The 14,783-nt window shown below is 58.7% G+C and overlaps 1 protein-coding gene across 5 annotated transcripts in view; it reads right to left on the bottom strand.

The window, feature by feature from the left end:
• LOC116955202 (multidrug resistance-associated protein 1) overlaps nucleotides 1-14,783 on the bottom strand; it is a 98,542-nt gene that overhangs the window by 32,852 nt on the left and 50,907 nt on the right. For all 5 annotated transcript variants that reach the window (XM_076052809.1, XM_076052811.1, XM_076052810.1 and 2 more), the window contains 14 exons: nucleotides 14,469-14,594; nucleotides 11,958-12,095; nucleotides 10,360-10,485; nucleotides 9,853-9,914; nucleotides 9,548-9,745; nucleotides 7,512-7,760; nucleotides 6,298-6,475; nucleotides 5,072-5,233; nucleotides 4,607-4,699; nucleotides 4,138-4,341; nucleotides 3,244-3,390; nucleotides 2,177-2,267; nucleotides 1,570-1,633; nucleotides 302-428 (listed from right to left, as the gene is read on the bottom strand). In XM_076052809.1, coding sequence (XP_075908924.1) covers nucleotides 302-428; nucleotides 1,570-1,633; nucleotides 2,177-2,267; nucleotides 3,244-3,390; nucleotides 4,138-4,341; nucleotides 4,607-4,699; nucleotides 5,072-5,233; nucleotides 6,298-6,475; nucleotides 7,512-7,760; nucleotides 9,548-9,745; nucleotides 9,853-9,914; nucleotides 10,360-10,485; nucleotides 11,958-12,095; nucleotides 14,469-14,594 — 1,965 coding nt within the window. The remainder of the gene's footprint in view (nucleotides 1-301; nucleotides 429-1,569; nucleotides 1,634-2,176; nucleotides 2,268-3,243; nucleotides 3,391-4,137; nucleotides 4,342-4,606; nucleotides 4,700-5,071; nucleotides 5,234-6,297; nucleotides 6,476-7,511; nucleotides 7,761-9,547; nucleotides 9,746-9,852; nucleotides 9,915-10,359; nucleotides 10,486-11,957; nucleotides 12,096-14,468; nucleotides 14,595-14,783) is intronic.

Below are 14,783 nucleotides of genomic sequence, written 5' to 3' on the forward strand. Positions count from 1 at the left end.
CGCGGAGGTGGAAATAACTCGAGCGGGAAACGGTCGCCCGAAACGAAATTTTGTTTTTTGTGCAAATCAACGCGAGCGCCCCCCCCCCCCAACCCCCGACGCGCGACAGGGCCCAGGGAAGGGGGGGGGGGGACGATTTGGGGCTCGCCGCCCCACAGAAGCGGGGGCCACACGCGGGTTAAAGACAGGGAGCCAAAACCAAACTCGCAAAACATGTTTCATTTAGTTGTCTCTACCCCCCCCGCCCCCCTCCCCGCACCCCCCCCCCCACCCTCCCCCCCCAACTGTCCGCTCGGCTCACCCGCACGGAGACGCGGCCCTCCACCAGCTCCATCTCCCCGAGGATTGCGGAGATGAGCGAGGACTTCCCGCTGCCCACGTCCCCGACCACCGCCACCAGCGAGCCCTCGGGCACGCGCAGCGCGATGCTGCCAGACGCACAAGTGGCACGTGCAGCACACACACACATCACACACACACATCACACACACACATCACACACACACATCACACACACATCACACACACATCACACACACATCACACACACATCACACACACATCACATCACATACACATCACACACACACATCACACACAGCACGCACACAGCACGCATCACATCACACAGCGTAGACACACGCACACATCACGCACACACATCACGTGCACACAGCACGCACGCACAGTGTAGACACACGCACACAGCACACACACAGCACGCACGCACGCACAGCGTAGACACACGCGCACACACATCACGCACGCACAGCGTAGACACACGCACACAGCACACACACAGCACGCACACACATCACGCACGCACAGCGTAGACACACGCACACAGCACACACACATCACGCGCACACAGCACGCACGCACGCACAGCATAGACACACATCACGCGCACACACACAGCACGCACGCACAGCGTAGACACACATCACGTGCACACACATCACGCACGCACAGCGTAGACACACGCGCACACACACAGCGGTGCGTGCGTCGCGACACGACCCCCACGTCAACGACAAGCTTCCGCTGCTTTGTCCGCATCCCAGCACGAAGTCACCGCATGCGAGTCAAATTGCCGTCGCTAAAACAGCGGTCACCCGGCACCCCGGCTTGACTCGGGCGTGGCCACGCTGGCTACGAGATGTTAACTCCTTTGCCTGGTACGCAGGAGGTCGTGGGTTCGATCCCAACCCTGATGCCTGCTGCTGCTGCTGTATATTTGGAGTCTGCGTGTCTCTCTCCCATTTATAATCGGTGTGCGTTCAGAGTATTTGGCTTCTGCTATAAATTTCCACATCGTGATGAGCCACTTCACTGGGCTATCACTTGTGGTCAGGTCGCTTCTGAACAAGAGCCATGCAGCTCGGTGGACCTTACCAGGTAAAATAAAAAGTTGTTTCAATAGTTTCGTTTTAGACTCAACGCCGCAGTTGACGCGAGTGACAATGCTGCTGCTGCTGCAGCTGCAGCAGGCGCTGCTGTCTGATGCTGCTGCAGCAGGCGCTGCTGCTGCTGCTGCAGCAGGCGTTGCTGTCTGATGCTGCTGCTTACTTGTGTAAGACCGGGGCATCGCACCGATCCCACTTGAACGTCCCATTCGTGATGCTGATGCTCACTGCACGGAGAGACGCACACACATTCAGAGAGTCTCAGCACCCTGAGACCCGGTCTCCTTGAGCCCCGAGTCACAAGACCCTGAGACCCGGTCTCCTGGAGCCGAGTCTCAAGACCCTGAGACCCGGTCTCCTGGAGCAGAGTCTCAAGACCCTGAGATCCGGTCTCCTGGAGCAGAGTCTCAAGACCCTGAGACCCGGTCTCCTGGAGCGGAGTCTCAAGACCCTGAGACCCGGTCTCCTGGAGCAGAGTCTCAAGACACTGAGACCGGGTCTCCTGGAGCGGAGTCTCAAGACCCTGAGACCCGGTCTCCTGGAGCAGAGTCTCAAGACCCTGAGATCCGGTCTCCTGGATCCGAGTCTCAAGACCCTGAGACCCGGTCTCCTGGAGCGGAGTCTCAAGACCCTGAGACCCGGTCTCCTGGATCCGAGTCACAAGGCCCTGAGACCCGGTCTCCTGGAGCCCCGAGTCTCAAGACCCTGAGACCCGGTCTCCTGGAGCCCTGAGTCTCAGCACCCTCCCGGTGCCCCTCGGCATCTCTCACCTCCGGGCTCCACGTTGTTGCGCTCCACGTTGCTGGGATCCAATTCCTCATGGGACAGGAAGGCCTGCAGCCTCTTGAGGGACACGCTGGCCTGGTCTCACCCGGGGTGGGGGGGGAGGGGTTCCAGCAGAGTCACAGGGCCCGTGTCGGCCCGTGCCAGGCTGGGTGCACGTGCCCTACTCTCTGAAGGTCCCCGAGCAGGGCCTTTGGCGGGCTACCACGCGGAGCGTCGCCGAGACTCCAGACTGCCGCAGCGGTTGGCGTCGCTACGCGACCTGGCCTCCCAACTCTGTTCACCAGCGAGTTCATCAGCCCAACACGTAGAAGGCTTTCGCGACCGGTAGTCGTTCTTAATAAAGGTTTCTGGGTCAGATCGCGTGAAAGTATAAATGGAGAAGCGTGCCGTTGTGACGATTGCTTGTTGTTGCGATCGAAGCGACGTGATCTCTTCTTTAGTTTCCTACCCACGTGGTGACTTTACCGAAAGAACCAGAGAGTAAGGATTGCTGCAGTCACGAAAGCTTCAGATCAAGGTTCACTGGAGTTCACTTGTATTTGTGTGTGACCGCGTGCGTCTGTGGGGAGCGGTGGTGCCGCGCTTAGCGCCACACCGCGCGCCACCAACCCGCCGGCCCGAGTTCGATTCCCGCTCACGGCCGGCACCGGTGACGATTACACAAACCGGTCATGGGCCTCCCCTAGGTCGACTCAGCCTCAAATTAGTTACCTGGTGCGGTGTGTAAACATCGTCACTAGGGAGACAAAGGCGGCCGGGCGCGGTGCTGGCAACCCCCCCCACCCCCTCGTGTGCCGTGCCGGCCTTCACAGGTGCGACTCGCTAACAGCGCTTGCCCCAACATTCCATGAAGGCTAACCTTTGCCTCGCGTGCATGCATGTATCGGCGCGTGTGCGTGTCACCTATCTTGCACGTTGTCATTGTGTGTGCGCCCTCGTGTATACGTACGTACGTAAGCATGCACGCACAATCTATCCGTCTGTGTGTATGTACCTACGCACGCACGCACGCACCCACACACGCGACTCCCCCAGCGCGTCCGCGCCGTACCTGCACGAGGTTTGAGATGACGAGGGGCAGCAGGTTGAGGGGGAAGCGCAGGATGTTGAAGAGCGAGAGCGACACGAACGCCTTCTCGGCGCTCAGCACGTTGCGCGCGTCCACCGACACGTAGACGCCGAACGTGGTGAGCGCCACCTGCGCGCCGACACCCCGCCCGGTGAGCCTCGCGCGCGTCCAACTCTCCCCCGCGCCGCACCGCCGTACGCGGACAAGCGCGCCGGTCGCAGGCGATGCCGGAGTGCGGGGGAGGGGGGGGAGGACAGCAAAACTAAAAGTGTCGGGGTGAGCGGCTGGCGCCTGCAGAATACTGTTGTTCATTCGCTCGCTCGTTCATTCGCTCGCTCGTTCATTCGTTCACTCGTCCGTTTGTTCGCTCGCTCGCTCGTTTGTTCGCTCGCTCGCTCATTCGTTCGCTCGTTCATTCGTTCGCTCGTTCACTCGCTCGTTCATTCGTTCATTCGCTTGCTCGTTCTTTCACTCGCTCGTACTTTCGCTCGCTCGTACTTTCGCTCGCTCGTTCTTTCGTTCGCTCGTTCATTCGTTCATTCATTCGCTCGCTCGTTCATTCGCTCGCTCGTTCATTCGCTCGCTCGTTTTTTCGTTTGTCCAGTCAGGGGCACGGGGTCAGAACTTTTCCCCTCCAGCATTTAGAATCGTCACGCGCTGAGAGTATTTGGTTTATCATCATCACCACCATCACGTGATGATGGTGATGATGATAAACCACTTCGTTGAGCTATCATTTGTGATGGCCAGGTCGCTTCTGAAAAAAAAGCTATGTAGCTCAGTAGGGCATGCCAGGAAGGGTCTGCCGGGAAGGGCGTGCCGGGAAGGGCGTGCCGGGAAGGGTGTACCAGGAAGGGCGTGCCGGGAAACGCGTACCAGGAAGGGTGCGCAGGCCCAGCAGAAGATGGAGAGGGCGCTGAGGAAGGCCATCTTGCGCAGGGTGCTCAGCTCCTGCTTCCTGATCTCGAGCACCTGGGCCTGGAAGGAGAGCTCCCAGGCGTACAGCTTCAGCACCTTGATGCCTCCCAGCATCTCGTTCATGAGCTTCACGCGGCGGTCCTTCAGCTTCATTTGCTCCGTCTGCCAGGGGGAGAATCGGGCGTCATCATCGTAGTCGTCGTCGTCGTCGTCGTCGTGGTCATCGTCGTCATCGCCGTCGTCATCGTCGCCACCATTGTCGTCAACATCAACGGCGTCGTCATCGTCAACATCGTCGGCGTCGTCGTCAACTCACGCACAAGCACAGTCACCACCAGCGTCACCACAAATAGCAGCAGCAGCATCAGCAGCAGCATCGGCTTCAACAAGATCAACTGCACGGCCATCATCGTCTCAGCGAGGGTACCTGCAAGCTTCTGGTTTTCACTGCGATGAAGCCGTTGACGGGGATCAGCAGAATCATGATGGCCACTCCAGCCATGACCGACGGACCGAGCGTCTGTCACACGAACAAAGACGAAGATCCCCCGCGTAGCCTTAACAGAGTTGTTGGGGCAAGTGCTGTCAGCGAGCGCCTGTACAGGACGGCACTGCGGCACACGAGGGGGCGGCTGGCCAGCACCGCGCCCGGCCGCCTTTGTCTCCCCGGTGGTGATGTTGTTACGCAACGCACCAGGTACTCGTTTGAGTCGATCTATGGGAACGTACGTACGCTCAACTTCTTTCGCGCCGTACCTAGCCAACCGAGCCAATCAGATCATTGTAATCGTCACCGGCGGTGGGCCTTGAGCGGCAGCCGGGGGTTTGTAGCCACTCCCAGCCACCACCACCCCCCCCACGGTGAGCGACGACGCGGTCCATCGGCCCTCACCTGCCATAGGAAGTACATGGCCAGAACGATCTGGAACGGGGAGGACCACAGCATGTTGAGGTAGATGGGGAGCTCGTTAAACTTCTGCGCGTCCACGGCCACGAGGTTGACGATCTCCCCCACCGTCGACGACTTCTTCGCCGCGTTGGACATCACCAGAGACTGCGGGGACGGAAAAACCGGAAAGCATCGCGGAGGCGGCTCCACGGTGGCTCCATGATGGCTCCACGGTGTCGCCATGGAGCCACCATGACTATGGTGGCTCCATGGTGTCACCATGGTAGCTCCATGGCCACACCATGGAGCCACCATGGAGCCACCATGGTGGCTCCATGGTGGCTCCACGGTGGCTCCATGATGGCACCACGGTGGCTCCATGATGGCACCACGGTGGCTCCATGATGGCTCCACGGTGGCTCCATGATGGCACCATGACTATGACTATGGTGGCCCCAACTCGGCCGGGCGGCGGCTCGTGAAGGACGCTGCTGCTGCTGCTGCTGGGAAGTTGGAGGCAGTCGCCCTCCAGCAACAACGGAGGGCGGAGGAGCGACGCTCACAACAACGAGCGGAGCGCCGGGTGGCTAAAGCACAGCAGGTTGGCACAGTAGGGGGCACAGGTGGTGCATCAGCCAGTCATCTCAGTCAGTCGACCAGTGGCACCTGGGTCTGCCCCGTGACCTCCTGCCAGCGGGCGTTCGACACTGCACGTGGCCTCAGGGTGCACATAGCCTGGCACAAGCGTCGTGGTGACATCACCGCCGCTTAGTGGCGAATGGCGGTTGTTGTTGTATGTGTGTATGCGCGTGTACGTGTGTGTACGTGTGTGTGTACGCGTGTGTACGTGTGTGTATACGCGCGTGTACGTGTGTGTACGTGTGTGTGTATGCATGTGTATGCGCGTGTGTACATGCGTGTACGTGCGTGTACGTGTGTGTACGTGTGTGTGTACGTGTGTGTGTACGCGTGTGTGTACGCGTATGTGTACGTGCGTGTACGCGTGTGTGTACGTGCGTGTACGTGTGTGTGTATACGCACGTGTACGTGCGTGTACGTGTGTGTACGTGTGCGTGTGTGTGTACGTGCGTGTACGTGTGTGTGTGTGTGTACGCGTGTGTGTACGTGCGTGTACGTGTGTGTGTATACGCACGTGTGTGTACGCGTGTGTGTACGCGCGTGTACGTGTGTGTGTACGCGTGCGTGTACGCGCGTGTACGTGTGCGCACCTTGTTGTAGACGAGGGCAGTGAGGGCGGAGCGTGTCCGTATGCCCGTCACGGTGCACACGTGCATGTGCTGCTGCAGCACCAGCGACTGCACGCAGGCGCTGACGAGCAGCAGCACGGCCAGCGAGTATCCCTGCCACGACGGTGTCTCGGGGCTCTCCACCAGGCGGATCAGCAGGCTGGAGCCCACGCAAACGATTACAAAGATCCCCCGTGTAGCCTCAACAGACTGTTGGGGCAAGTGCCTTTCACGAGCACCACCTCGGGTGGGTGAGTGAGCGAGTGGGTGAGGGAGTGGGTGAGTGGGTGAGGAAGTGAGCGAGTGGGTGAGTGGGTGAGTGAGTGGGTGAGTGTGTGAGCAAGTGGGTGAGCGAGTGGGTGAGCGAGTGGGTGAGTGGGTGAGTGGGTGAGGAAGTGGGTGAGTGGGTGAGAGAGTGAGTGGGTGAGTGGGTGAGTGGGTGAATGGGTAAGCGAGTTGGTGAATTGGTAAGCGAGTAGGTGAGTAGGTGAGCAAGTGGGTAAGTGAGTGAGCGAGTGGGTGAGGGAGTTGGTGAGCGAGTGGGTGAGTGGGTGAGTGAGTGAGTGGGTGAGTGGGTGAGTGGGTGAATGGGTAAGCGAGTAGGTGAGTGGGTGAGCAAGTGGGTGAGTGTGTGAGCGAGTGGGTGAGGGAGTGGGTGAGCGAGTGGGTGAGTGGGTGAGTGAGTGGGTGAACTGGCCTTCACCCCCTAGTGTTGGCTGTGTACCAGGCTGGTTCTGTCTATTTCCTGCTTTCCATACATGGTGGCAAACTGGGATCTACGTATGATATTCGCCATATTACAAATGTCAATTATTGCTAAGATGATTATTTGTCTGTGTTTCTTAAGCCTCTGAATCATTCACCTCTCTCTCTCTCTCAAAGAGTGCTCGTTACAACTTCCATTTTATTATTTATCCTGCTGACGATGATGATGCTGACAATGATGACTGCCAATGACGACGACGACGATGATGATGACGGTGCTGTCGCTACTGCTTCTGTTGAAGGTGCCAGCGGTGGTGGTGGCGGCGATGGTGGCAGTGGCGGTGGGTGGCGGTGGGTGGTGGTGGCGGTGGTGGTGGGTGGCGGTGGCGGTAGATGGTGGTGGTGGTGGCGGCGGTGGTGGATGGTGGTGGTGGTGGTGGCGGCAATGGTGGTGGCGGTGGCGGCGGTGGCGGTGGCGGTGGCGGTGATACCTGAGCACCATGGGGCCGATGAACTGCAGCAGGTCCTGGAAGAGTTTGAGAAAGGAGCCGACGAGGAAGTAGCCCCCGAAGCAGCGGCACAGCGCACGCCACAGCGACGGACCCCGGGGGGCACGCACGGACGCCTCGGCGGAGGAGCCGGCACGAGCGACGACCTCCTCCTCCTCCTTCTTCATCATCATCATCGTCGCCTCCTCTTCCTCCTCTTCTCTGGCGCTCGCAGACGCGGTCCCCGCAGGCCTGGGGAACACACGGCACCACCAAAGATCATCATCATCAGCAGCAGCACCACCACGACCAAGATCATTGTCAGCAGCAGCATCAATATCATCATCATCAGCATCATCATCAACAGCAGCAGCACCACTACAAAGATCATCATCAGCAGCAGCATCAAAATCAAGATCATCATCATCATCAGTAGCAGCAGCAGCACCACCACCAAGATCATCATCATCATCAGCAGCAATAGCAGTACCAAGATCATCATCACCAGTAGCAGCACCACCATCACCAAGATCAACATCATCAGCAGCAGCAATAGCAGTACCAAGATCATCATCATCATCAATAGCAGCACCACCACTACCAAGATCATCATCATCATCATCAGCAGCAGCAACAATAGCAGTACCAAGATCATCAGCAGTAGCAGCAGCACCACCACCAACACCAAGATCATCATCATCATCAGCAGCATCAAGATCATCAGCACCACCACCACCATCACCAAGATCATCATCAGCAGCAATAGCAGTACCAAGATCATCATCAGCAGTAGCAGCAGCAGTACCAAGATCATCATCATCAGCCGCAGCAGTAGCAGCAGCAGTACCAAGATCATCATCATCAGCAGCAGTAGCAGCAGCAGTACCAAGATCACCATCATCAGCAGCAGCAGTAGCAGCAGCAGTACCAAGATCATCATCATCAGCAGTAGCAGCCTGAGAGGCGGTCTCCTGGAGCTGAGTGTCAAGTCCCTATGAGCAACTGTGATGTTGTTGTTGTTGATGATGTTGATGTTGTTGTTGTTGATGATGTTGATGTTGTTGATGTTGTTATCATTAATGTTGATATTGTCGCTATTGATGTTGGCGATGATGTCATGACCGTTGATGTTGCTGTTGATGTTGCTATCGGGGTTCTTGTTGATATTATTGATGTTGATGTTATCGATGTTGCTAATGATGCTGTTGTTATTATGTTTCCCTTGATGTTATTCATCTCGATGCTATTGATGTTGTTGATGATGTTGTTGTTGATGGTGTTGTTGTTGATGATGTTGTTGATGATGTTGTTGATGATGTTGTTAATGGTGTTGTTGTTGATGGCGTTGATGTTGTTAATGGTGTTGTTAATGGTGTTGTTAATGGTGTTGTTGTTAATAGTGTTGTTGTTAATGGTGTTGTTGATGGTGATGTTGTTAATGGTGTTGTTGTTGATGGTGTTGTTAATGGTGTTGTTGTTGATGGTGTTGTTGTTGATGATGTTGTTGATGGTGTTGTTGATGATGTTGTTAATGGTGTTGTTGTTGATGATGTTGTTGATGGTGTTGTTGTTAATGGTGTTGTTGATGGTGTTGTTGATGATGATGTTGTTGATGGTGTTGTTGATGATGTTGTTAATGGTGTTGATGTTGATGATGTTGTTGATGGTGTTGTTGTTGATGGTGTTGTTGTTGATGGTGTTGTTGTTGATGGTGTTGATGTTGATGGTGTTGTTGTTGATGGTGTTGTTGATGGTGTTGTTGATGGTGTTGTTGTTGATGGTGTTGATGTTGATGGTGTTGTTGTTGATGGTGTTGATGTTGTTAATGGTGTTGTTGTTGATGATGTTGTTAATGGTGTTGTTGTTGACGGTGTTGTTGTTGACGGTGTTGTTGATGGTGTTGTTGTTGATGGTGTTGTTGTTGATGGTGTTGTTGTTGATGATGTTGTTGATGGTGTTGTTGATGGTGTTGTTGTTGATGGTGTTGTTGTTGATGGTGTTGTCGATGTCATGGACACTGTCGATGGCGCTGTCGTTACGTCGTGGTCGACGTCGCCGCCAGGCCGCCGCCGCCGCCGCCGCCGCCGCCGTGACGGCCCCTGCCGTGCCGGAGCCGCCGCTGCTCCCGCGCCCAGTGGCGCTGCAGCAGCGGCGCCAGCGTGCGAGCGGCGTGCGCCGCGTCCAGGCTCCACAAGTCGCTCTGCAGCAGCGGGCGACGGAACCCCAGCACCGACATCCTGGCGGGCGCACAGACAAAGGTCCCCCGCGTGGCCTCCGACGGCGGGGGGGGCGGGGGGGGGAGAGGGCTCGTGCGGTGGCGAGGGCTCGCGCGTCGGCGCCTTACCGCGTGAACCACCAGAAGGTGACCTGCGAGAGGAACGGAGCGTTGGACTCCGGACACGGGTTCTGAGAACGGCAAAGAGAGGCGAGGATCACGAGCGGCGGAGAGGCGGAGGGAGAGAGAGAGACAGGCACGGTGGCTTCGTCGTCGTCGTCGTTATCGTCGTCACACCACGCACACACGTACACACACACACGTACACACACGTACACACACACGTACACACACACACGTACACACACACACGTACACACACACACGCACACACACACACACACGTACACACACACATACACACACACGTACACACACACGTACACACACACGTACACACACACACACACGTACACACACACGTACACACACACACGTACACGTACACACACACGTACATGCACGTACACACACACACGTACACACACACGTGTACACACACACACGTGCACACGTACACACACGCACGCACACACACACGTACACACGTACACACACGCACACGTACGCACACACCGTGTTGGCGCTGTAGGGCGTGAAGAAGGGCAGCCGGTCCGGCACCGTGGAGAGGATGAGCTGCAGCAGCACCAGCAGGCCGTGCGTGCTCAGCGTCGCCAGCCGCAGTGGGTCCTGCACGTAGCCCTACAGACAAAGGTGCCCCGCGTAGCCTTCACACGCGGGTACACGCATGCACGCACTCACGCGTGTGCACGCACTCACTCACCCACTCAGTCACTCACGCACTCACTCACGCACTCACCCACCCACCCACTCACTCACTCACCCACCCACCCACCCACTCACTCACTCACCCACCCACTCGCTCACCCACCCACTCACTCACTCACTCACCCACCCACTCACTCACCCACCCGCTCACTCACTCACCCACCCACTCACTCACCCACCCACCCACTCACTCACTTACTCACGCACTCACGCACTCACTCACTCACTCACCCACCCACTCACTCACCCACCCACCAACTCACTCACTCACCCACTCACTCACTCACCCACCCATCCACCCACTCACTCACGCACTCACCCACCCACTCACCCACCCACTCACTCACTCACCCACCCACTCGCTCACCCACCCACTCACTCACTCACTCACCCACCCACTCACTCACCCACCCGCTCACTCACTCACCCACCCACTCACTCACCCACCCACCCACTCACTCACTTACTCACGCACTCACGCACTCACTCACTCACTCACCCACCCACTCACTCACCCACCCACCAACTCACTCACTCACCCACTCACTCACCCACTCACTCACTCACCCACCCATCCACCCACTCACTCACGCACTCACCCACCCACTCACCCACCCACTCACTCACTCACCCACCCACTCGCTCACCCACCCACTCACTCACTCACCCACCCACTAACTCACCCACCCGCTCACTCACTCACCCACCCACTCACCCACCCACCCACTCACTCACTTACTCACGCACTCACGCACTCACTCACTCACTCACCCACCCACTCACTCACCCACCCACCAACTCACTCACTCACCCACTCACTCACCCACCCACTCACTCACCCACCCACCCACTCACTCACTTACTCACGCACTCACGCACTCACTCACTCACTCACCCACCCACTCACTCACCCACCCACCAACTCACTCACTCACCCACTCACTCACCCACTCACTCACTCACCCACCCATCCACCCACTCACTCACGCACTCACCCACTCAGTCACTCACTCACTCACGCACTCACCCACTCAGTCACTCACTCACTCACTCACCCACTCACTCACTCACCCACTCACTCACCCACTCACTCACCCATTCACGTGTCCACGCATGACCTTCGCTGCTCGCTAGTGGACATTTGCTCCATTGGGCTACGCAGGGCACCTTGGTGACACTCACCACGTGGTGACACTCACCACGTGGTGACACTCACCACGTGGTGACACTCACCACGTGGTGACACTCACCACGTGGTGACACTCACCACGTGGTGACACTCACCACGTGGTGACACTCACCACGTGGTGACACTCACCACGTGGTGACACTCACCACGTGGTGGTGTTACCACGTGGTGAGTGTCACCACGTGGTGACACTCACCGCGTCCTGTGCCCGCATGGCCTTGGAGCGGAGGGCCGGGAGGCAGCAGAGGAGCAGCAGCAGCCAGAAGACGAAGAGCAGTCCGGAGGAGCGAAGGCCACACAGGCGCTCCCTCTGGACGAGCAGCAGCGCCAGGAGCTACACACACACACGTACACGTACACACACACACGTACACGTACACACACACACACGTACACACACACACGTACACACACACACACACGTACATACACACACACACACACGTACACACACACGTACACGTACATACACACACGTACACACACACGTACACACACACACACGTACACACACACGTACACACACACACACGTACATACACACACGTACACACACACACGTAAACACACACACACACGTACACACACACACGTACACACACACGTACACACACACTTACACACACACACGTACACACACACACGTACACACACACAGGTACACACACACAGGTACACACACACACACGTACACACACACGTACATACACACACATACACACACACATGTACACACACACGTACACACACACACACACGTACACACACACGTGTTCACACACACACGTACATACACACGTACATACACACACGTACACACACACACACGTGTATGTGTACGTGTGTGAGTGGGGTGAGTGGGGTGAGCGGGTGAGTGGGGTGAGCGGGTGAGCGGGTGAGTGGGGTGAGTGGGGTGAGCGGGGTGAGTGGGGTGTGTGGGTGAGTGGGTTGTGTGGGTGAGTGGGGTGAGTCAGTTGAGTGGGGTGTGTGGGTGAGTGGGGTGAGTGGGGTGTGTGGGTGAGTGGGGTGAGCGGGTGAGCGAGGTGAGTCGGGTGAGCGGGTGAGTCAGTTGAGTGGGGTGTGTGGGTGAGTGGGGTGAGTGAGGTGTGTGGGTGAGTGGGGTGAGTGCGGTGTGTGGGTGAGCGGGGTGAGCGGGGTGAGCGGGGTGAGCGGGGTATGTGGGTGAGTGGGGTGAGTGGGTGAGCGGGGTATGTGGGTGAGTGGGGTGAGTGGGTGAGCGGGGTGAGCGGGGTATGTGGGTGAGTGGGGTGAGTGGGTGAGCGGGGTGAGCGGGGTGAGCGGGGTGAGCGGGGTGAGTGGGGTGAGTGGGTGAGTGGGGTATGTGGGTGAGTGGGGTGAGTGGGGTGAGCGGGGTGAGCGGGGTATGTGGGTGAGTGGGGTGAGTGGGTGAGCGGGGTGAGCGGGGTGAGCGGGGTGAGTGGGGTGAGCGGGGTGAGCGGGGTGTGTGGGTGAGTGGGGTGAGCGGGGTGAGTGGGTGAGTCAGTTGAGTGGGGTGAGTGGGGTGAGTGGGTGAGTGGGGTGAGCGGGGTGAGCGGGGTGTGTGGGTGAGTGGGGTGAGCGGGTGAGCGGGGTGAGTGGGTGAGTCAGTTGAGTGGGGTGAGTGGGGGTGAGTGGGGTGTGTGGGTGAGTGGGGTGAGCGGGGTGAGCGGGGTGAGCGGGTGAGCGGGGTGAGTGGGGTGAGTGGGGTGTGTGGGTGAGTGGGGTGAGCGGGGTGAGTGGGGTGTGTGGGTGAGCGGGGTGAGTGGGGTGATTGGGTGAGTGGGGTGAGCGGGGTGAGTGGGGTGTGTGGGTGAGCGGGGTGAGCGGGGTGAGTGGGTGAGTGGGGTGAGCGGGGTGAGTGGGGTGAGTGGGGTGAGCGGGGTGAGTGGGTGAGCGGGGTGAGCGGGGTGAGTGGGGTGAGCGGGGTGTGTGGGTGAGCGGGGTGAGCGGAGTGAGTGGGGTGAGTGGGGTGAGTGGGGTGAGCGGAGTGAGTGGGGTGAGTGGGGTGAGTGGGGTGAGTGGGTGAGTGGGGTGAGTGGGTGAGCGGGGTGAGTGGGTGAGTGGGGTGAGCGGGGTGAGTGGGTGAGTGGGGTGAGTGGGTGAGCGGGGTGAGTGGGGTGTGTGGGTGAGTGGGTGAGTGGGGTGAGTGGGGTGAGCGGGGTGAGCGGGGTGAGTGGGGTGTGTGGGTGAGTGGGGTGAGTGGGGTGAGCGGGGTGAGTGGGGTGTGTGGGTGAGTGGGGTGAGCGGGGTGAGTGGGGTGTGTGGGTGAGTGGGGTGAGTGGGGTGAGCGGGGTGAGTGGGTGAGTGGGGTGAGTGGGTGAGCGGGGTGAGTGGGGTGTGTGGGTGAGTGGGTGAGTGGGGTGAGTGGGGTGAGCGGGGTGAGCGGGGTGAGTGGGGTGTGTGGGTGAGTGGGGTGAGTGGGGTGAGCGGGGTGAGTGGGGTGTGTGGGTGAGTGGGGTGAGCGGGGTGAGCGGGGTGAGTGGGGTGAGTGGGGTGAGCGGGGTGAGTGGGGTGTGTGGGTGAGTGGGGTGAGTGGGGTGAGTGGGGTGTGTGGGTGAGTGGGTGAGTGGGGTGAGCGGGGTGAGTGGGGTGAGTGGGGTGTGTGGGTGTGTGGGTGAGTGGGCTGAGTGGGGTGAGTGGGGTGAGCGGGGTGAGTGGGGTGTGTGGGTGAGTGGGGTGAGCGGGGTGAGCGGGGTGAGGCACCCACCATGGTGATGCCCTGCAGCAGGGGGCTGATGAAGTAGATGAGGCCTTGCCTGTGGCCGTGGCTCCACTCCCACAGAGCGAGGGAGACATCGAGCCAGGCCAGCAGCCACAGCAGCACAGCACACAGCTGCACCGCACACAGATAAAGACAAAGATCCCCCGTGTAGCCTTAACAGACTGTAGGGGCAAGTGCTGTTAGCGAGTATCACCGACTGTATGAAGGCCGGCACGGCGCACGAGGGGGTGGGTGGCCAGCACCACGCCCGGCCACCTTTGTCTCCCCAGTGGCGATGTTTACTACACACCGCGCCAGGTG

Source organism: Petromyzon marinus, chromosome 58, assembly GCF_048934315.1.
Source record: "Petromyzon marinus isolate PM22_M1 ecotype Great Lakes invasive population chromosome 58, UKy_Petmar_22M1.pri1.0, whole genome shotgun sequence".
NCBI classification, from domain to species: Eukaryota; Metazoa; Chordata; class Hyperoartia; order Petromyzontiformes; family Petromyzontidae; genus Petromyzon; species Petromyzon marinus.